The sequence below is a fragment of the Lissotriton helveticus genome, chromosome 6, assembly GCF_964261635.1.
Source record: "Lissotriton helveticus chromosome 6, aLisHel1.1, whole genome shotgun sequence".
Lineage (NCBI taxonomy): Eukaryota > Metazoa > Chordata > Amphibia > Caudata > Salamandridae > Lissotriton > Lissotriton helveticus.
In genome coordinates, this window is record NC_136067.1 from 1120801555 (window position 1) to 1120826292 (window position 24738).

The 24738-nt window shown below is 43.2% G+C and overlaps 1 protein-coding gene across 1 annotated transcript in view; it reads right to left on the reverse strand.

The window, feature by feature from the left end:
* Positions 1 to 24738, reverse strand: part of SYNE1 (spectrin repeat containing nuclear envelope protein 1) — a 2361447-nt gene that overhangs the window by 456048 nt on the left and 1880661 nt on the right. The window contains exons 114-115 of the mRNA XM_078648775.1: positions 13625 to 13780; positions 4465 to 4635 (exon numbers count right to left, since the gene is read on the reverse strand). Coding sequence (XP_078504901.1) covers positions 4465 to 4635; positions 13625 to 13780 — 327 coding nt within the window. The remainder of the gene's footprint in view (positions 1 to 4464; positions 4636 to 13624; positions 13781 to 24738) is intronic.

The window sequence follows — 24738 nt, forward strand, 5'->3', positions numbered from 1 at the left end:
GAAGGGGGAGGAGTTGTATTTGTCCCCATTGTTCTCTTCTTCGGATGAGTTTTGTCATCCGAATGTTCATTCTTCCTCTTTTTAGGTAGTTCTGTGACTACCTTGCCAGTTTTTGGATCAATAAACAGAGTCTTTTGTTTAGGATCGGTCTTGTATTCCTGTGTCGGTACCACAGTTTTCGGTTCCGAAAGGTGTTTTTTCTTCTGACTGTCCATTTGTATTTTCGGCACCGAGATTTTATTCGGATCCGATGTCCTCGGTATCGAAGATGTCCCCGGTGTCGAGGGTGTTTTCGACGTCGAAACGTGTTTCGGTGTCGACATGGACTGCTTCGACTTCGAGCTTTCCTTGACTTGGAGCTTCGGTGTCGATGTGGTCCGTTTATCGGAACCACCATGATGGGAGACCGAGTGTTTCGGTTTCTGTTTCGTTGCCGGGCTCGAAGGCGGGGCGTCGGAAACTTTTTTTGGTTGTCTGACCGGGCTCGAGGGCGGGGTCGACACTGTGCGGGGTCTGTTCTTTGGTAAAGGGACGTCGTCACTCACGGTTTGTTGGACGTCGATTTCCTCGACGTCGGACTCGTCCACTTCCGACCCCGCCTCGTCGGCCTCTTCTTCCTCCTCTTCTGGGTGCTGGTCCTCGAACAGCTCCGGGATTGCTTGTGACTGCATTCTCGATACCTCGTGTCTTCGGGCTCGACGGTTTCTAATCGTCGATTTTGAAGAGAACGCTGCACAGGCCTCACAGTCCCTGGATTCGTGTTCAGGGGACAAGCAGAGGTTGCACACCTCGTGTAGGTCCTTGTGTGGGAACTTAGCACCACACGTTGGACATTTTTTGAATGGAGTCCTTTCCATGGACCCCGGGCTGGACTACTTCGAGTTTCTCGTAGTCGTCGTCCTTCGAAACGCGTCGGTATGGAAGTGAAGTCGCGTTCGATAACAATACCGTCGAATTGGAAAGGGTTACGCGCCGAATATAACCTTCTTTATCGAAGTCGGTCCGGAGCGCTTCGATCCTCATCCGAACCCGATGGCGGAAAAAAACAATCTAAGGATGGAGCCGATGCCCATGCGCACTGACACCAAGAGGAGGAGTCATCTATGACGACAAAGACTTCTCCAGAAGAAAAACAAGTGCAATCATCCGAGCCCAACACCAGATGGCGATCTATTCATAAATGTACCATCTGCAGCCCATATGCCTCGAACGGTGCAGTTTAAGTTAAGTTGGGTTTTGCCAAGGAATCTGAATCAAGATTTCTCTTAAGGGTTTAGTCAGCTCCGTACCTGGGTAATAGAAAGCAGGAGGTCTGGTATCTCTCTCTGAGGACTCGATATCCCAGTAACCCGCAAGGGTGGCTGGAAACACCGGAGCTGGATTTTCTCGGCTGGAGAAAAAGACAGCGTCTTTCTCAGTGCGTCAAAAGGGAGGGGCGGCGTCCATGGGCTCTCGCATCAGCTGGGCTCTCGGGCAAGTAGATAGCCGCTCTGCTCCAAACCACCGTGTGTTTGCTTAAGGCAACTGTTGGTATATTTATACCTGAAAGGTGCAGGGTTTGACGTAAGGTTGGACATAAGACATCAATAAAAGATGTCACTAAGAACTGGCCGTTCTTTCAGTGCTCGCAGGAGTTCTAGGACAAATCAAAACAAAAGCATGGGGAATTCCCAGGTTGCCGGTAGGTTTGGTTTGTTTAAAGAACACGTTGTACTTTCTAGGAGTCTAGGGGAGTAGCCTTGCCGTATTTGGACTGCATGGGCTATTACTAAATATGGATATGATTCTTATGCCTTTATAAGGATATTATTTATTATAGCCATATAAGGGCATAAATCGGGAATATCGAATTAGGGTCCTAGATAGAAACACAACAAAAGTGCCTAAATAGTAAAGTACCGGAATAAGCAAAAAGTGCAAAGTGCTTTACAGTACTAGAGAGAAGAACAAAGGTAGAAAGAGTTACCCGATAGTTTGGAAATACATACATGTCTGCATACCCACTATCTCACATTAATCATTCTTTGTGGGAGTGCCTCGCATAGTTTGAAGCATAGCTTGCAGCTCGGAAAAACAGATCTAAAGCATAATGCAGAATCTCAGGAGATAATGGGTCATGTCAGGAACAGAGACATAATCATAAAAGATACACAAATAATTCAATAAAAAATTCATAAAAAATGGTGTAAATCGTCGCTAGTGTTAATGCCATTGGGTGTCTTAGTGTCGAGTTCCAAAATAAATTTAGACTCCAGCTGATATAATAATTTCTCTCTATTGCCACCTGTCCTTGGAGACTGAACTGCTCCAATAACAAAATACTTGATACAAGTAAGATTGCTATCATGTGTATTTTTGAAGTGGCGTGCCACTGGGTAAGTAGGATCTGAATTGACAATAGCTTTGAAATGTTGTAAAAGCCTCACATGCATCTACAGTTTAGTGCTGCCCACATAACGGAGTCTGCAGGTGCATTTGAGGACATACTCTACAAATTCAGTTCCACAACTATAAAATCCTTTTAGCTCAATAGGTTTGGAACTAAAAGTTGGTACATAAATGGACATATTGACCCCAAATTTACAGGACCGACATGAACTGCATTTATAAAAACCATTTTCTGGAAAAGCCAATTGGTCTTCATATCCAGCTCAGGGCTGCTCCTAACCAACGCTTTTCTCATTGAAGGTGCCCACCGAAAAGTAAAAATGGGTTTCTTAGGTAACATTTGACCCAAAATAGTATCAGTGAGCACAGTAGGCCATTGTTGGTTAATGATTGCTCTGATATTCTCCTCCTGTCTGCTGTAAGGGGTAATAAGCCTAGCACTAGACTCTGTGTTTTGTTTCTTAGAAATAACAATTTGCCATGGGGAATCTACATTATCAATAGGAAGGAGCATTTCTTCCCTTGATCTCATGGTAGCTTTAATCATAGCTCGATATATTACTCTTGCTTCAGAACTTTGCTGTAGAAATCTGATTTTGGCTTCTTGTTGATAATGTGCAAGATCCTTTGCTGATCTGCACACCCTACGAATTCTTAAAAATTCCCCACAGGGAATACTGTTGATCAAATGTTTGGGGTGGAAGCTCGAAGCGTGCAATATCGAGTTCCCTGCTGTATCTTTCCGAAATGAATTACCTAACTTGCCTTTCTCAACACATACATGTACATCTAAAGAATCTATGGCTTGTATATCATATATATGCACCAAGTGCAAGTTTCTTGTGAATCAGACCAAATTGAGTGTCAGGTATCAGTGGTACCACCTACAAATTGCGAAACAATCCTCCTCTATACCTCTATATTGCAAGATAAAGCAAGCATTACTGTAATTTAACACATCTACGTGGTGGGGTTCTTAATGCAGTTTTCCCAATATTAAGCCTCAAACTCTGCTCAAGTCATGCCTAACCAAGACTCAGACAGGAAGCAAAATTGAAGCATCCATGTCATTTTTCATACTTTACCTTGCTGATTTTTTTTACACATTCTACAGTGATTGATAATTGTCCATGCACTAACAGCAAAGTAACCCAACATCATCACACTAACTTGACTTACAAACTAACCTTGAATCTTTCAGTCTTTCTACCTGCTTTCCTACCATTCACAAACTGTGTATGATAATTATGGTTACCTGCAGGACTCTGACACCAAAAGCCCATTTTTATATTCCATACTCAATAGAATTGATGTTATTAATTGCCCTGCCCAAATATCGCCCGCCTGGTAAGGACTTAATGTTTCAATTTCCCTGACATATACAGTCACCTTTTCATGTGAATTGTCCAACTGACAGTGACAAATGTCATCTGACAAGTCCTAATGCAACCCCACCCCTTTCTGTCAGTGTTCCAACTCTAACATCTATGTCCCTAACCATGCTTAAAACCTCTTCCTATATCTACATTAACAGACATTCATCAAAGACATCTTAGCTGAGTTTCACACTATGAAGCACACTTTTATTAACCTAATCTCTCTTTATAATTCCCACTTTTTATGTGAGCCCAAAATGGCATGTCCATGGATGTCTTGTCTGCTTTTGTCATCAAAACCCATGCTCCGGAATATGTTGTTTTTACAATACAAGAATAAGCTGATTGCTAGCTTACCAAATCTGTTCTGTACTGATCACAAACATTACATCACCATCTTGTGCTGGATCTTGTTACTAGTTAGTCAAAGTTACAAACTTCCTTCAGAATATGTATAACTGCTCAACATGTAAACAAGCAGCATCTATCATTAAGCACCAAATCATGTTACACAAGACAAGTATAGGAGTAACCAGCTAGAGTAATGGTCTTTATTTAAACAGATCTAGACCATGCAGGCCCCTTAAACCAATATGGAAATACTTCAACCTGAATTCCAAACTGTTTTGAAATTTATATAATCCCCTTTAGGTTTTCCAGAAACTATTTTTCCTCTTGTGAAAAGGTTTCCATTCCTCACCTGTAAATTGTCCACTTGGATTTTCACTGCCTCCAGGGATCCAGTGAGGAGACGGTAACGGGACAGGGAGTATCTGGCTTCCATCAGGTAGCTATTCAGTGTTTCATATGCTTCCTTGTATGTTCCCCACTGATCAAGAACTGAATGCAATAATATCTTGAGCTGACCAGCCTAAAACACAAATAAGTACTTTATATCAAGAGTGTTCAATGTAGACAGATCATAGCACAGTATGTGGAACTGGAAAGAGTGCTGAAATCCAGAATATCAGCTAAATCTGGTTAATCAGACACTATCTGTTGAAGGGTGGCTTGCTGCTGCATGCGCTGCAAACTCCAAAGCCCAAATTTCCATCACAGCCCCAATCTTACTGTAATGGCAAATGGTGTGGCTTTTATAAAGACATTCAAATTCATATCATTGGTCCAGGAAGATCAAGAAGCAAAGTACTTACTCTGGAAACTGTTCAGAAGGCTGTAGAAAGTGAGATTGGAGACCTCAGTCAAACTTTGTGTGCCATTTGCCATTTGCCCGCACACAAACTGCACACAGGAATGCACCAACAACAGGAGAGTTAGAGGCTTGTAGAGCCATTCTGGGTCTGGATACAATAGTGTGAGAAGTGTATACTACGGAGGAGGTATCCATACGTCTACCTTTCTTACCCCTTATGGTACCAGTGGAGTTTCCCCACTGTTACCTAGTGGTTACAGATGTTTGAGCAGCGGACAGCTGTGGGGCTTTGGATAATTTCCATTTTCTGATAAAAGTATAAGTGCATGTGTAAAAAAACAAATCAGAGGATTAACTCATTGACAACCATCTCTGTCGCAGTATAGTACTACTGAACAACTATATACTATATAACTACCATATTTAAGCATGGCAGAAGAACTAGGAATAGGGTATTCGGATGATATGGCATCTGCTATTCTAGCAGGTTCGTCACTATTACCGGACACTAAAATCTTTGGGCCCCCAGCACTGGCCTAGTGAAATGGGTGTTCTACCTCAGCCCATTGATCATGTCCGCAATTTGGGAGTCATCATTGATGACAAATTATCTATGAAGCAGAAGGTAGTAAAAGTGGCAGCTACTTGTTTAACCATTTTAAAATGGTTGAAAAAAATCATCTGGATGCTCCCGGTCTCCATTAAAAAAAACGTAGTCCAGGCACTTGTGACTTCTAGAATGGACTACGGTAACATCCTTTATTTGGACTCAAATAAGGATGTCATGCGGAGGCTGCTGGTAGTACAGAATTCTGCTGCCAGGCTGCTCTGTCAGCTTTCTTAAACATCTCCCACCTCCAGTGTTTTGCGTAACCTTCATTGGTTCAGGATTGAAAACCGCGTTAAGTTTAAGGCCCTGAGCTACATGTATAAAATCTAGGTTGTCTCTGCTCCTAAATACTTGCAAACCTTAGTCCAACCTTACCAACCGTCCCGTCTATTATGATCGACCACTCAGGGAAAATTCCTAGTGCCGAGGATTAAACTTGCAAGAATGGGAGGTTGCTTGCCTTGGCCCATCCATTTGGAACTCTCTTCCTGTCGCACTTCGCAATGAAACTTCATACATGAATTTTTGTAAACTTCTAAAAACGTGGTTATTTAACCAATAGTTTGCATCCTTCTGTAGTCTTGTTTCTTTTTGCCCCTCTGTCAGGCTTAGCGCTGGGAAACCCTTGTTGGGTAGCTGTGCGCTATACAAAATTAATTTAACATAACATAACATAACATAACATCAATCAGTGTCTTGGTCAATACCAAAGTTGGGATGAACTCAAAGAACTGAAACGCAATCATATGAGGACCCTGATACATGGGGCCATAATGACTGAATATTTAAGAGGTAATGCAGCCCCGAATGGCTTGCTGGTCAGGAATGAACCGAGGATTTTTTTTAGATGATCTAATCTTCAGAAAGGAGTGTTCACTAATCCCGTGACGGTGTGCATGCGATTGGTTGATACTCATCATAAATACAGCCAAAAGACTATCAGAAGACCTCCTTATAAATATAAAGACAAGTAAAGATGCCTTGAATACCCAAATTAGGAGCACGGTATATAAAAAGAAACTAGAAGAGGTGAATGAGGAGATCACTGAACACAAAGAGTTCCTGATGCAAAGTAAGATAGATAAATTACAAAAAGTCCTGCAGAAATTTTCTCATGAAAAGGTGTACCCATATATACGAGAGGATTATAAGAAACAATCTGATGGAGACACCGGGTTCTCCAGTGGTAGCGAGTTGGGTGCATCATATTCAGATCAGGATGAGTGGTCTAGTGATAATTCGAATAAGAGCTGGCATGGCAAACAACGTAGACAAAGACGAGGGGATATAATTAAGGATACCCTCCACAACCTTTTCCCTGGAAAGGACCGTACCATCCTCCAGCATTCCAGGGACCCCCACAACAATTTTTGGGGATGCCCTTCTATCAGCCCAACCGAAATCAACACTATTTTTTAGGATGGGGGGGGGAGAGGCAGAAGAGGAAGACGTGGAAATCGAAATGTCCAATGGGAAGAAGACAAACAAATGAACACAAGGAGCCAGACAAAAGATCATGTGGCGGGACCGAGCTCCAGGTAGACTTGGTAGTTAATCTCACTGAAGAGATACTAACAGCAACTGAACTGAAGGTACTGAATAGAGGACTCGGCTTTGTTCCAACTACACACATAGACAAGTTCAGAACACACTGTGAAGAATCTGAGTAAAAGCATTTTTTGAGAAACAACCGCCACAAGAAAAAGATACCGGATATACAACACTATGGGATAAGTCTAACTTTCAACCCCCATGTTCATTGATGCCACCTGAAATCCTGACGTTTCAACAATCAGTCAGAAAAGAAATTGAATTACTGGAGCCTAACTTTAATACATTCAACAATCTGAGTACAAGTGAACGGAAAGCATTAGAATCTTTGAGCCAACGAAAAAACCTTATTATAAAACCAGCTGACAAGGGGGGAGCTATAGTTCTACAGAGTATGAATGCCTACAGATCTGCGTGTATTTCCCTTCTTTCCGATGGCTGATATTACAGGAAAATCCAGCGAGATCCCACCCAACGATTATAGAAGACAATCTCCCAGATGACTAAGAATGCATTTGAGAGGGAATGGATCTCTAAAAATGAGAAGGACTTCCTGAACAAAAAAGAGCCAAGAGTATCAATTTTTTACACAATCCCGAACATCCTTAAGGGGAAAATTCCCCCAACGGGAAGACCCATTGTGTCCGTAATTCGTTCATTATTAGAGCCACTTTCACAATACACTGATTTTTTCCTATGACTTCTGGTGCCAGAAATAAGATCCTATGTCAGAAATACAAAACATCTTCTCAACATCCTGACAGATGTACAGTACGATCCATCAATGGAAACCATGCTTTGTCTAGATGTGGAAGCACTGTATACGAGTATTCCTCAAGAAGAAGGTATCCATATTATTCAAACCATACTGGGCCAGACTGACTGGCCCTGGAATGCACCAGTGAAATTTATTATGGATCTGGTCAGGATTGCACTTACAGAAAACTTCTTCAGGTTTGAAGATGAGCTATATTTACAGGTACATGGTACTTGGTTGGGCAGTACATTTGCCGGAGATGGCTAAGATATATAGATGCAAGAAACAAGAACAATGGAAAAAGGAGGAACAGATTCTACACTATTCGAAAATAGGAGACAATTAATTCACCTATTTCTATGCCAAACGTTCACTGTAAAATTAATTAAACATTTTGTACATCATCACTCTCACAAGGGGACATGATTACACATTTTATTTTTTGTACTCAGCATAAATTATTTTATCTTATTTCTTATTCTCTTTTTTCTTTTAACAAACACATTTTTTTTTACCGATACTAAATACACCATATACCACTATATACATACCTATATACACACCTATATACAACAATAAACAACAAAAACACTTTCGACAAAAATCAAAACAAAAACAAAAACCTAAATAATTTTTCACCCTCTAGAAAAAATTGTAGCAAAGGCTAAGTGCCCTCCCATTGGCTCTAGGGGGTGCACTAGGAAGTAGTCGGACACCACTGGTTCAATGCACAGATTTACAGAACCTAAATCAAAAAGTGTGTCACAAGGCATTAATTTCCAAAATTTACATACAAGGACTCCTCTGTATGGAAAGTGTCGACGCGGTCGTGTTTCGGCCTTCCGATAAGTCTGGCCTCTGCAGGACAGGGCGATAAAGAACAAACAAGCTCAATCCGGCAGCAGCAGGTAACCAGTCACTTGAGGTACAACCACTACTTCTTTTATACACCTGGCTGTGGTGCGTTTACATTCGCATCCTAGTCAGTCTCTTCTCTATACTGTATACTTTCCACGGGTCACTCCACTCCACGTGTGAATCCTCTAATTAACAACGCACGGGGCCGCCATCATGGTCGGAATCACCTGGACCAACACACACCAGTACTTCCTTGGTTTGAAGATGAGCTAAATTTACAGGTACATGGTACTTCGGTGGGCAGTACATTTGCCGGAGATGGCTAAGATATATAGATGGCATTTTTGTCATATGGCATGGAGATGATAACAGTATAAGAGACTTCATTACATGGATCAACAACATTAATCCTTTTCTGAAGTTCACCAGTACGAATAACAACATGAAGGTATAATTTTTGGACAGTAACATCATGGCCGTAAATGGTAAACTGGAGAGCTCACTGTATAAGAAACCAACAGACCGTAATAGCCTTTTACATTTCAATAGTGCACATCCTCGCTCTTTAAGAGAAAACCTTTCGATAGGTCAATACCTAAGGATACAAAGGAACTGTTCCAATCTACAGGACTACAACAATGAAGCAAAGATTCTTACAACTAAATTATCAGAAAAAGGTTATCCCAAGAAAGTGATCGAGCAAGCAAAAAAGAGGTCAAGAAATACACCTCGAGAAGCACTATTACAAACAAATGTTAAAGAAGCAAACACAGCTATTATCTGTGTGACTACGTATAACTCATCTTCCAACTCTATTTAGAGAGTCATCCAGAACAATTGGCGGATCCTGACATCGAACAGTTTGAATTTTGAAAAAACAATATTTTCATTTTGAAAAAACAAAAGCATCAGGAATAGACTAATCCAGACAGACAACTGGGAACCAGTAAAAGACACACAACTGACATTATGAACAGCTCCCCGGTGAAAAGCCACTTCCCCTGTGGAAACTGTGTGGTGTGTCCTTTTACAAAACATACAAAAGAGAGAGGTGGGAACAGAGACACCATACTAATTGTAATACTAACAATGTGGTTTATGTGATTACAAGCCCGTGCAAACTCAAATATGTTGGAATGACTTCACATAAGATTTAAACTCCGTATTGGGGAACTCAGGAATACAATCAGACATGGAGTAGTCGCAACGAAACTGACAGCACATTATGTTGAATACCGACATAGTGATAAAGACCTGGAGTGGACAGTAATTGAAAAGGTGAATGAAGGTCCTAATATCACTAAAAGATTCCTTGAGCGGGAACAGAGATAGGTGTACAGATTGGGTACTGATAAACAGGGTTTGAATGACTCAATACCTTGGAACGCCATGAGATAAGTATATCTGGATATATCGATTGATTATCTGATTGAGTCACAATGCATTTTTGTAAGTGGTAATACAATGTATGTAGCGGATATATATGAGACACTTTTTCGCTGAAATTTTGGACGATGAATAGAACACGGTATGAACATGTACAAGTTAGCCTGTTGTACCCTGGTGGCACATTGAGCTGTGAATATTATGGCATTTTATATCAGGCAACATCGAGATATGATGATAACATCTTTTTTTTTAAAAATCCATTCTGAATTGTTTTTTAAGACCTGGACACTAGGTATGTTCAGTTGGGGATACAGTGGTTTGGTTTTTAGTATGGCAGACATTGATTACAATGGCGAGATCAGGAACACTAACTCCCAGCTCCCCTCCTGTCTACTAGCTCTGAGTCCACCAAAAGTGACGTTATCTTAGGAGCGTCATCCTTCCGGCCTCAGCTTAACTACCAGCAGTCCCTGAATATTAAAAGCATATAGGGCGCATTGATGATTGTGTTCGATATTGTATGCTCAATTTAGCACGTTGTTTTTTGTAAATAACAATTTGAAAAAGTTTATTGAGCGTGGCAGACACGAACTACATTACGGATGTGACGTTATCCTATGAGCGTCCAAGTTCCCGGCTTCCGCGCAGCTACCGGCATTCCCTGCCGATTATAAGTATTTAGGGTGTAATTTCCCTGGTTGTTTTCCATATAGGATGCTCAACTCAGCACACCTTTTTTTGAAATTTTTAGTTTGGTAGATACAAACTATATTAGCGGGGCTTAGAAATACAACTCCCGACTTCCCGCACCAGAAGTGACGTTATCCTTTGAGCGTCTCCTGTCTGGCTTCCGCCCTGCTACCGGCATTCTCTGACGATGAAATGGTATTTAGGGCGCATTTGAGCAACATCCTAATGCAGGAGCCGGGGAGCAGCGATCGGACTTAGGTGTACCGCTGGGCAGCACATGTAAATCAGTAAGTGGAGAACGCTGAACTTATGAGTGTCTTTATGGGGGTAAGTCTCTCTTCAGGATTCTAATCAGAAGAGCATCCTTTTGTCTTTGTTCTTGCCCATTGCGAGCAGCATGTGACCTTATACCCACTCTCTCTCCCTGAGATACGCATATTCCCCCAAGTTGGGTAAGATGAAACCGAATATGTATGAATGTGAATTCCATGCGTGATATCTATTACATATGAAATAATGTTGCCTGTAAATGAATGTGTGGAGACTAACTCTAATAACAACAGAGGGTGGTTTATGGAATGTTAAAAGTCGATGACCAACTGAAATACTCACGACTGGGGACGATTTTGTCACTAACACAGTGGTGACTATGATAATGCTGATGGTGGTTCAATAAGAGTTTTTCTCATTTAAAATATCAGTTTTGTTACAGCGTGAAATTGTGCACAACACCCAAGTTGGGTGTTCTGAATGAATTCAATTCACAATGGCTCAAATGGTTGAGTTGAAATTTGATGTTTAGGGCCAGATGTAGGTAAATACCATTTACCGATTCTAAAATACCGAATTTTACCGATTCGGTATTTTAGAATGGGTAAATGGTATGTAGGTATTATTTCGGTAATTTTTACCGAATTTGTAAAATTCGGTAAATACCGATTCGGTATTTACCGAATCGGTATTCACCATTCATTCCTATGGGCCTCCAGGCTCATAGGAATGAATGGGGAATACCGATTCGGTAAATACCGAATCGGTAAGGGGGAAGACCTACAAGGGTGGCAGGGTGTCACATTGACACCCTGTCGCACCCCTGAATAGTGCATGGGTGCACATGTGGCACACATACATGCCCTAAGGGCATGTATGTGCGCCACATGGCACTGTTAAAAAAGCACAAAATTGCTTTTTTTTAACGGTTTTCATTATTTACCACCAACTTGTAGTTGGTGGTAAATAACGAATCCTTACAGGTGAAAAGCACTCACTTGAGTAATGTAGCCACCTACATCCCAAATGCCTAATACCGGTCGGTAACGGCTGAAATTCGGTAATTTCGACCTTTACCGACCGGTATTAGGGTTCCTACATCCGGCCCCTAGTCTTTTTTCTGTTTCTTTCGCTCCTGTTTTTCTTCTTTTTTCTCCCAATAGGTGGAATTTTTCTAATACAGAAGGAAGGAGGATAAGTATTCTCCTCACTGTGAGACATGTTTTTTAAAGAAAAATTCATGTGAGTAACATCGATAATTTTGGTGTTCGTGAAGGGAACAGCTATCTGTACCTTCAAAAAAATTTGAAGTATAGGTCAACATCATAATTCTTTTTTAATAAAAAACAGGGAGGGAACACTCTTTTTGAGCCCTGACGAAGGCCCCTGACCATTTTTGGGCAATTCTAAGTGGGCTGAAACATGTTGGCTAACCCTGAGGGTCTTAGGACCATTAACTCCCAAGAGACCCAATTTTTCTATTTTTTAATATCCATTGCATCCCGTGAATAAAGGTAGACATGGGGAAGCAATAGGATTTTTAATCTTTAAAACCCCCCTGGCCTATATCTCCTAAGAGCTCCCTGAAAGACGGTCAAGCCCACCCAGACCTTTAGGAGTCTGGGTGGGCCCGATGATGAAGCATGACACCAATAGCGTGGGTGAGGGTTAATTAAGAAAAGGAATTTTTTCCTTCCCACGATAGCGGAATGCACCAAAAATAAGAGAGTTAGAGGCTTGTAGAGCCATTCTGGGTCTGGATACAATAGTGTGATAAGTGGCTTTTATAAAGACATTCACATTCATATAATTGGTCCAGGAAGATCAAGAAGCAAAGTACTTACTCTGGAAACTGTTCAGAAGGCTGTAGAAAGTGAGATTGGAGACCTCAGTCAAACTTTATGAGCCATTTGCCATTCACCCACTCACAAACTGCACACAGTCCCCACCATTTTAATTTATCAGAGTATATTCCTACAGTCCAACCTTAAAGGCAGTATGAATTCAGCACGACTCCAAACCAGTGCTCCTGCATACACTGGCACTAGTCTATGAAAGAGCCTGCTTTGCTATCTATTGCTGCCATTGGCCTTCGGGCTGACAGCATGAAATATCTTGTCTGATTAACATGTAAGATACTGTGTTTTTTATATTCAACATTATCATTTGTGACTAGAGGTATAAAGATAATTTAGATAAAAATATGGGTAAAATTAGACGTTAACAAATAGATATGGGCTGTTACAAACCTACGTACACTTCATTTACCACATACACATTGATTACATTATGAATTCAAACTGCTCTGGTGCCCGCACCAGAAACCCTCTTCCACCCTTGAGCTACTCTTATGATTGGAACAGAACATCTTGTTGGTTTTGTTATTCCTTCACATTCTGACATTTCCTGTTCTCAAAATCAATAATATAATAATCGTAAGAGTAACTTTAGTTTATGTAGCACTGCACATGTGCAGTTTTTATAAGAGTCCAAAGTATTTCTGACACTGGGTCTTCTGCTTTCAACATAAAAAAACAAAAATATGTACACATTTTTGCAGATGCTGAATTGCAGACTCTCACCATGTGATCCAGATTTGCCCAACTATGATTGAGTTCCCGAAGAGTACTGAGGACGCTAGCTGAGGCCCTTTCTTTCTTGTTCTGAATAAGAGAAATGCCACTCTGCTCAACCTTCTCCAGTTCTTTTTCTTTAGCTTTTATCATCTCATCCAACTCCTGAACAGTGCAAAAACAGAAAAATATGCAAATGTATTTAAAACAGACAAACCCTGTCAGTGTCAGATCATTTAACAGAGAACAATGACTGTTGCAAAGTAGTAACCGAAGGACCTAATAAGGACAATATGATTCAATTTGACTTCGACTCCAAGCATGCTAATTATTAGAGAATGGTAGGTCTAAAAAAGCCTTGTGAAATCCCTTATTCTTTGAGTAACCACCAGAAGGATTATTTTTTCTTAAACATATTTTATTTGTTTTCTGTTTGAGTAACATATTTAAGACTTGAAAGAGAGGAGTTTCCCCAAACACATTAGACCATGTTAATTATGATATCAGAATCAAGTTCAAAGTATACAAGTTTGCGACAATATATAAGGAAGATATAGCACAATGTCCTAGAGAGGAGAGGAGGGTCTTCATTGGCAGCACCATTGGAGTTATTTCCTAGCACTCTTTGGTGAAGCAGGGCCCACAAGTTGTGCTGAGCTTCATAGGTAAGGGGTGCAATCTACTGATCCCGCATTTCCGCACTGCCTGCCAGTGGGTTCTCATATCTATGCCTTTAGGTCTTCATCATCGCTGGGATCTGTAAGGTCTCGGACAGTTGACAGGTACTCCTCCCACACCAGCATGTGGTCATTTGCCCAGCACCCTGTAGCTATCTCTGCGGACCGCCTCTAGCTCAATGTTCGCCCAGCATTTGAATAGCTCAACCTATTGTTGAATGCAAGGGCCTCTCAGGGACCCCAAATGTTAGAATTGGGGGTCTCTGGTTGGCACAGGTATGCACTTGTGACAAACAGGGACCCTCTCCTCTAGTCAGGGCAAGGGAACTACCCCTTCAGAATAACCCCTTCTCTCCCTTCAGGTTGCGTGGCGCGAGCAGTCAAGGCTAATCTCAGGGCGCTAAGTCAGTTAAGCATTTATGACCACATACAGTAAATACAATGACCCACCACAAATGGTCACCAGGCGTAGAATTTGTATCAAAAATACGTAGCTTTATATAACAATGCTTAGTTTATGCAGGGTTATCACAAGACCATATAACGTTTATCAATGAGGCCACAGGATGTGAAAGCGGCAAGTGTTCTTTCAAAGTTCTTAAATAGTACTGATTTAGTCAAGTTCAAGGTCAAAACACGATCCCCCCACCTTGCTCAAGCGGGCCCTGACCTTGTGGCACAGTTTGTGGATGACTGGGTGCTGCGCAACGCGCTAGCGTATTCTGTGCGGGACGAGGCAGGCAGGCCGATCGAAGCTCACGCGTCTTGCGGGGCGGAGCGTACAGTGCGATCAGCTTTAGGGTGGAGTCGCGTCGTAGGGCGGCCGTACGACTCGTTTGTGCCAAAACAATGATGCGGGGAAATCAGAACGTTGCGGACCCCGAGTCCGTGGTGAACTCCTGTCGAGTTCAGTGGTGCTGTTCTTGGGTGTTCGCGGCTTCACTGGTGCGGTGCGGACTCCTTGGGGGGAGTACAGGGAGAAGCAGCGCACGTCAGGGGTACGCATCGTACTCCTTCAGTGCGTTTCGACAAACAAGCGTACCTTTGGGTATTTAGTTAGCGGGCGGCTTCCGGCAGGCAGGCGCGGCCCAGGGCCTCCAGTACGGACCGTACTGGGGGTCGCTTCAGGAGGGCGGTGGGCCTGTCTCACGAGATGGAGGGCAAAGCGGGGCAGCCGGGTACGTGCAATCGTACGGACGGCCGTCCGGGGCGTAGATCGCGCTCCAGCAGGATTCCGGCGGGAGGGGCGAGGGAGCACACGACGCGCTCCAAATAGCAGGCGAGGTGACAGGGGAGCAGGCGGCCCGGCCCGACGGGGAGAGAGCGACTCTGCACGAGCGGGGCTCTCAGCGGGCAAGGGCGGCCAGGCTCCTGGGTGACACTGCCCTAGGAGGTACAAAGGTTCACAGGACTCGACTCCGACGGGGAAAGAAACACACGGCTCAATTGAAGACGAGCGAAGGCACAATGAACCCACTGGTCCTGGGGTTCAGTTCAGGGGGCAAGCTCAATCAAGCCCTTGGAGATAGTTTCAAGCACAATAAAATAAAGTCCTCTCTGGTCCTTTCCTCTCCTTCCTCAGCAAGGCACCACTGCAGGCCAGTCCTTCAGCTTCTTCTTGATCCTTCTAGTTGGGCAGAGGTTCGTTGTGGTAAAACAGGATCTAATTTCTTCGGAGCAGGGCTCCTACATTTATAGTCAGTTTCTTTTGTCTTTGCAGGCCAGGGGGCCTGAGCCTGGTTCAACCAAGTTTTGGAGCACTCTGTTTACAGGAAGCTGCCTTCTTCTTTCAGGGTGCAGGGCAGGGACATCAGACGCTCCGCAGGAGGTGGAGCCAGCATTGTGGTGGCAGAGCACAGCCCTATTCAGAGTCAAGTGGCACTCCTCCCACCTAGCCTGGGGATAATCCCTCCATTCACCACCTGGCAGCCCGGACTGTCCCCTGGAATTCCTCAGCCCTGTCACTCACAGAAACCAGATAGCAGATACACATCCTAGCAGAGGCGGGCTGAAATGGTCAGGCAAGCAAATGCTAACTTTCTAAAAATAGCATTTGCAAACACAGGATATTAAAATAAACTTTACTAAAAGAAGTATTTTATTATTCTGAGTTCAGGCATACTAAACTTGACTTTCTACCATGTTCCCTGAGCCTGCTGGGATTATAGAGTGTAATAGTTCCAGCAGCCCATTCTGGCCTATGAGAACAGGTAGCCTTACAATAGTGAAAAACGAAAATGGCTGTAATTCACTATTAGGACATGCCACACACATCAGGGCTTGTCCTACCTTAGGCTTACAATGAACCCTGCCTTAGGGCCTACCATAGGGGTGACTCACATGAAGTAAAGGGAAGGTTTTGGGGCTGGCAAGTGTGTGCACTTGCCCAGCCAGCATGTTAGTACCAGACTGCACGCAGGTACTGCAATGGCAGACCGTAGACATTTTTTAAAAGGCTGCTTCTGTGGGTGGCGCACCAGCGCTGCAGGCCCACTAGCAGTATTGGTATTTACAAGCCCTGGCACTCCTGGTGCACTTTACTGGGGACTGACAGTAAATCCAATGAGCCAATCATGGAAATCAATTACAGGTACAGTTTACATTGGGAGCACTTGCACTGCGGCACGGATTGGCCGTGGCGCAGTGCCCTGAGCAGCGAATACCAGCAAAACATCTGAGGCACATCAGCAAACAGTGGAAGGGAGACTCACGCCAATGTGCCAGGTCTAACACCAAAGATGTGGCAATGCCACTTTATGCTATTGGTTGCCATAGTTTTATGAACCTATTGCCCATTTTTCTCTTTTTGCAGGCAGCTCTTGGGGCTAAACAAAGCTGCGCAGCCTGTTGCATTCTCTAAGGTTAGTGTGACAGTATCTTAATAGTTGACCAAGTTTGTACAGGCCCATGTCATATGATAAAAAATGGAGTTCTCCTCACCACATTTAATTAATGTTTGTTTGTACAATGGTAGGTCAATCCCTGGCTCCTTGGGGCAAGTTAAGGTCTCTGTAGGAAGTAGAAGTGTTGCAGCTGGAATATGTGGAAGGGAATATAGCATTTCTAGAGACCCGGCTGGGGTGTTCTAAGGCAGCTTTCCATTCCTTGTTATTAAAGTCTAGTACCAGGTCCTGTGCCAACATGTCTCTGAGCATGTTTAAGTTCCCATCTAAGTTGTTATACCAGGATAAATACAGCTCGTTAACAGCGTTGGGCCCAACACCAATATAGTAGTGAGTCTATGGCTACGTTCCTGTTTGGTGGTCGCTGTTGGACTCTAAAACGTATGCAGGGTTCCCACCAGACTTCCATATGTCAAGAAGATTCTAAGGGGACCCCGTATGCCTCCAATAGTCCCCCAAAGGTTTTCAGGTGGCTCTTTCAATATAAACACCCTATTCTGTTTAGCTTACAGTGCCCCCAGTCTTGTGTCTTGACATTACCCCTGCCCTTAAACATTCTTAGTGGGTTATCTGGTAAATATCTTAGGGCATCATAAAGAACACAGTGATACTCCCTCCAACACCTTGCTATGCTTGCTACCAGGATAGGCAAATCCCTCTCCTTATATTTGGTCAGCGACAAAAGAAGCTTTGGTGCCGCCTTCAGATTTTTATTAGGCCACGCTCATGTCATCTTATCTATGGCTGTGTGCCAGATATCTCACAGCCCACTGGAATTGGGCAGCCACGTGATAATGTTCAAAGTTAGGGATCTCTAGTTCTGCCTGAGATGTGGAGAGCTGCAAGGTAACCATTGCAACTCATCTCCCTTCCATGTCCCAAATGAAGGAGGCCAATTGGGAGTTTAGCTCACTGAAGTGTTTTTGGTGTTAGTCAGTCAAAAATGTTTATTTGGCTGTTTGCTAGCCATAAAAGAACACATCATAAAAACATTTCATAGAATAAGACACAGACAATTCATAATAAAATATAATGCAAACAATTAGTGATAAATCCATAGCGATAATGGTTACAAGTAACCAGATGCCAATCTTTTATAGGGAACCATTTACTGAGAGTTTTAATGCCTGGATGAAACAGCATTTCAATCTGATTAACACCAAACATAGAGAAGACATTGGTATACAAATTCTGTATGAATATTAACTGCACTTTCTAAAATTAAACAACATCATATTATATATCCTCACAATAAGTCTTAAATCATAGTCATGATGATATAGTCAGTATACAAGATGATCATTTTCCATCAATATTCCGTTGCTGAACGGCTGTGGAAATATACTTATACACCATTAAACAAATGAATTTGTCAATTAGCAGTTGGAGATAATGTAACACAGCCAGACACTTTCAAATGTTTAAAAATCATAAAAGCTATTTCAAAAAGGCACATCTCAATTCTGTATAAAGTTTACAATAAAACATAAAATGCAAGGTGTACTGAACTGACTTTGAGTCGCATGGGCACAGTTCCAAGTTAGCATCGCAATGTGAATCATGTGGGTATGAAACCAGTAAGTAGGAAGTATCCATCCTAAATCTTATCAGATAAAACATTTTAGTGTGACTAAAATAAACGGAGAGTATAGCGCAATACTTGGTGTACAAATTAATAGTGAATGGTCAGCGACCCTTTTTTTACCCCTGTCCAAGTTATCTCTAACCGAATACAAGTGGGCTAGGAATTATTTTTTCAGCCTGGCTCTCGATATTTTAACTATATTACCAGGACTTTCAAGGCAGTCTGGCAGTTCCAATTTCTCAAACTGATCACTAATGTAAGAATTCACTGGATTTGTTTTGTAAATGATCGAGTTTTAAACAATCTAGAACAAGCGCACAAATTAAGACTGCTTCTTCTTTTACCCAGATGTTATACCATAGCAATAAAGGAGCTAACTGTATGCGAAATGACAATGGGGTCACACCCAGTTCACTATGGCAAATGGTGGCATATTGTCAGAAGTCGTTTCATAAACATGTTCTCTGCCCTCTGTAGGCCCTTGATATTACTGGAGCCCCAGACTCCAGCGCCATACAGAGTGACAGCACACGTGCGGGTTTTATAGATATCAGTAATCGCTTTGAATTGCATGGAGCCTAATTTTTTAGTGAATCGAAAGATGGCCTCCACTTTTTTGTTGAAGCCCCTAATTTTGGCCTCAACTAATTGTTGCCAAGAACTTTAAATAAGAAAATGTCGACACATAGGACAATTTTTCATTCGTTATATAGCATGTATTTAAAACCTTAGAGGATTTACCCACCACCACAATGTGTGACTTTGCTACTTTTGTTTTTAGGCCAAGATCGTTCATGAAGCTTTTAAAACTATTAAGGAGCCTCTGCAGCCCCATCCCGTTCTGGACATCAATACGCAGTTTTCCACATATAGCAGTGCTGGTAGTGACCTGCGACCTACCAGCGGCGCGTTCACATTCCCTCTCTTGATTTGGCTTTCTAAGTCATTTATATATAAGCCAAATAAAAAGGGAGTAATGACGCAGCCCTGGCGTACCCCACAATCCATCCTTAGGGGAGCAGTAAGTTGGCCACCTGCTCCATATAGTACTCTCCCCTTCAGTTCCGGATGCATAGCTATCAGGAAATGCACAATGGGCGGATCAATGCCCATGGTCAACATTTTCTCCCAGAGTCTTCCTCTCTGCACCCAGTCAAAGGCAGACGTCAAGTCCATGAATCCAAGGTATAGAGATCCAGGCTTGGCTATGGTATATTTACCTATGACCAGGTGCAGATTGAGGCACTGTTCAACCATGCCCAGGCCACTCCTGAAACTATACTGGATGTCAGAAAAGCTCCCACTTTCTGACACCCAATCCTCCAGTCTTTCAGTGTTTTTGGTGTAATCAGTGTTTTGGGTGGAATTTATAAGGCAGGTTAGTGTAGTGGTACAGAAACCTGGACCATCATTTTTGTGAGGGCCACCCTCCCCAACACTACCAAGGGCAGTTTCTTCCAGAACTCAATGCTACTCATATTGCTTTACCCACTTTGGCCTCTATACCATCTAGCGGATTCCGGAATACTTCTATACCTAAGTATGAAAGAGTGTGACTCTCAGTTCAAGTGTTCACCCCAGGTTTCAGTTGGCATCTCCATGTCCTCTGGCCTAATGGGGAACATACAAGAGTTCTCCTGAATGACCAGCAGTCTAGATACCTGCCCAAACTCCTTCAAAAGTCCCCTTGTACACAGCAGTCCCCATAAATATATTTTTCAAATCGGTGAGGGCATTTTCCATATATAATGATATTGTGTAATATATTCTGCCACCCTCAGCTACAATATGTTGCCCTCAGAGCCAAATCAGGATGCTAGAGGTTCCATCCCCACAGCAAGCAATGAAGGTGAAAGAGAACAACCCTGTCTCACTCACAAATTGATCCTTCCATTTCCTAACTCTGTCTACTTGATCAGCATTCAAGATTTGGGTCCATCTGAATAAGAAATTAGGGAGTACATTTTTTTATTCGTATAACAGCATATGGTTAGGGTGTCAGCTAAGCATGTCAAAGGTCGTTTGCAGGTCTGTGGGCAGCACCACTGGTGTAATGTTGCTGTCCAAGAGAAAGTCGAGGATATGGAAGAGACTTTGTATACTGGGGGATGTGCTTTGGCCGGGAACGAAGCTACTTTGGTACCGGTGCACCAGGCCCGGCAGTACACTCAGGATACGAGTAGCAATCATCTTCCCAATAATTTTGTAATCAACATTTATTATTGAGAGGCCAGAAATCTCCAACACCCCAAGTTCCTGGCCCAATTCGGGGAGAAGGATCAGAAGCACCTCCTTTAGGGAGGGTGGCAGTCACCACGATTCATATATTTTGTTACAGAGTGCTAGTAGTCTGGGTGCCAGCTTTGCCAGGAAAGATCTTGTAAAATTCAGTGGACAGCCTGATGGGGACCATGGATTTAGATGTAGCCAAGTGTATTATTGTACCCCTTATTTAGGGACGCCCTTATTGCTACTATATCCACAGATTAGGTGAGTGAGATGAATTGTGTTGAGGTATAAAGCCAATTGATTTGATAGTGAGTCATTAAATTCCCTGTGGCCCACATTGGAGGCAAAAAAACTGGCCAAGAGGACTTCTGTTTGGTTTAGTTTGCCCAGAGGAAAGTCATAGAGGCCCTCAGTGTCCATGATCAGTTGTGTGAATTGGAATGGTATGTTTGGTTTCCTCAAATCAGTGCTTCCCAGACAAAGATGGAATAAGTTGCTCTAAATAGTTGTTTCCTCTAACGCCTTCTGAGTTTAGTAAGTTCACCTGATGTTATGTGTGTCTCATGTAAGAGGACTTTAACTATGCTCCTCCAGTGTAAATGAGCACAAATTAAATCAAGGATTTGAAGGGCCCTCTCTCCTACCAAATCTGGCTGAGGAAAAAACAAAGATAGCTCAAGGATCTTGTTGAACTGGAAAGGGAACACCACTTGGGAATAATATTAGGGTTAGTACTGAGGACAACCCTGTCGTTATGAACTTGGAAGAAACGCTCCTCTAAGTAAAGGCCTGAGCTCGCTAACACATTTTAAGGATGTAAGAGCGACAAGTAAGGTGACATTCTAGGAGAGGAGTTGTAAACGGCATCATTGTAGTGGTTCAAAAACAGGACCCATGAGCCTAGGAAGATCAACATTAACATTCCAGATGGGGGCTGGGGGAACAATGGGTGGGATAACTCGACTGAGTCCTTCCATGAAAGCCTTGATAACAAGATTTTGCATAAAATAGTTTTCACTGATCTGCATGTAGGCTGCAATAGAGGCTAAGTGAAGGTGTATGCAAGTGTAAGCTAGACCTGACTTTTGCAAGTGGAAGAGGTAACAGATAATATACTGAACTGAAGTTTAGGAGGGTCCAGGTGCATTGAAATGCAGTAATGGACAAACCCTTTCCACTTAGCAGCACAACAGGCTTGTGTAGTGGGCATGCATTCTTCCTTTATGATGGCCATGCATTATTGATGAAGATTGAGATAATGAAACTCTAGGATCTCAGGAGCCAAATTGCTAGATTGATTTGCCTGGGGTTAGCGTTTAATTCTGCCTTGGTTGTGAGTGAGAAGGTTCAGCTTGTTGGGAAACTTCAGGTGGACAACAATGGACAGTTCAAGGAGGATCAATAACCAGTGTTGTCTAGCCCACATGGAAGCCACCAGGATGAGAGTGAGGGAGGTTTGCCGAACCTTTTGGACCATATACAGGAGGAGTGGGAGAGGAAGAAAAGCATATGCAAAGATCCCTGACCAACTCATCCATACAGCATTGCCAATGACAGAAGAACAGGTGTAGGAGGCCTGGGTTGAGTTCCAACTCGTGGACTTATTGCTGCATCCTGCTGAGCAGGTCTGGAAAGGTGTTGTCCACTCCTGGAAGGTAGTCCACAAGGAGGTGTATCCCATGGTGAATCGCTCAATGCTAAATGCTCTGTTCCAGTGTTGGCCACTGCAGTAAGTGTGTGCCACCCTGCTTTTGAAGGTAAAATATGGCAGTCATAGTGTCTGTCTTCATGAGGATGACTCTCTGCTGAATGTCTTAAAAGAAAGCTTTGAAAACTAGTTGGATGGCCAGGAGCTCGATTGAATTGATATGATGACCACACCATGATAAGCTATTTGTTGAAGGTCCCCATCCTGAGTGAGAGGACTTTGTGGTGAAGGTCACTTGTGGAATAGGGTCCATGAAGGACAGCCCTGCAACAGATTGTTGCTGTTCCACCACTGCAGGGAGCAATGGGTGCTGACATGTATAATCACTAGATCTTCTAAGTGACCCTCTGCCTGTGACCATTGTGCGGTTGGGGCAGAAAACTGGATGACTACATCGTCCCTTAAGCTTAACGGTGACAAAACCGAGCTTATGTTGCTCGGCCCGCCAGCTCTGTCTACCATTGACCTCTTATGGCCTACCAGCCTGGGTGCACCACCCATCCCAAAAGACAACATAAAAAGCCTCGGGGTCTGGCTGGATAAATCTTTAACCCTTAACACCCAAGCAACCAAGACATCTGCAACCTGCTTCGGAATTATTAGGATGCTGAAGAAAATCCTTCCGCTCCTACCCTTTGAAGCCAAGCAAGTCGTGGTACAGGGCCTAATTCAATCCCGACTGGATTTTAGCAATGCCCTGTACCTAGGGGCACCGGAGTACGTCTTGCAAAAACTCCAGCGGACTCAAAATTGTGCGGCACGTACGCTGCTTCAGCTCCCACGAAGAGCTTCTGTAGAATCCGGGATGAGGACTCTTCACTGGCTCCCTGTTAGGGAGAGAATCCAATTTAAAGCCATGTGCATCTCCCACCAAGCTTTCTGGAAATCTGGCCCTAAGATTAATCATCCTCTGCTTTCCCCTTACCACCCCAGCAAACAACTTAGCTCTGCCAATGCATTTTTGGCCGTAGCCCCTCGGATTAAGAGATCCAGAGTTGGAGGTAGTTCCTTTACCTATAACGCGGCCAAACTATGGAACTCGCTCCCTTTACATTTAAGATCCAATCCCAATCTGTCATCCTTCCGCAAGCAGCTTAAAACCTTCCTCCTCACTAAACAAAACTAAGCCCGAAGCTGCTGCATAACGAGGCACTATTCTTCTTTTTCAGCGCTTGGATGCCCTAGGGCAATAGTTGCGCTCTATAAAACCCCTTTTCATTTCATTTCATGAATGTACAGCTTGGCATCATCCCAAAGAGATGCATAAGTGTTCTGACTGTGAGTTGATGAGCTGGCCGAAAAAGAGGCAGTATCTGCTGGAATGCATATACACTGGCTAGGCTTGGCTAGAGCCTAGCCGGTACAGCTTTCAGAATGCCCCCCAGGAAGGGCTGGATCTGAAGGTGCTGGAGGTGGGACTTGGCAGTATTTATAGTGAATCCCAAACTGTGGAGGAGGCATATGCTTGGCTTGGGTGTGAGCGAGACACTGTTGTTTGCTTGCACTTTACACCACAGCTAGGCTTTTGGTGAATACTCTGAGGGCTGTGGTGACACCGAAAGGCAAAACATTGAATAGATAATGTTGACCACTTACAACGAAACATAGGTAGCAGTGATGAGCAGGATGGATGATCATGTGGAAGTAGGTGTCCTTCCGATCCACTGCGGTCATAAATTCACTTTGCTGCTGCAGTGGGATGACATCCCGCAGCATGGTCATGTAGAAATATTCCGAGTGGATATACTTGTTGAGAGGTTTTAGATCTAGAATAGGCTTCAAAGTTTTGTCATTTTTGGGGATGAGGAAGAATAGAGAGTAGACCCCCTTGCTGTGGTGTGCTTGTAGAACAGGCTCTATGGCTCCTTTGGAAATGAGTACCTGTACTTTCTCTTCAAGAAGGCTCCATTGTTAGAGACCGAGGGTATATTTGCAGTGTGGGATGTTTGATGGGATTGAGATGAGTTTGAGGCAGTAGCCGTACTCTATGATCGAGAGAACACACTTACTCGAGGTAATCT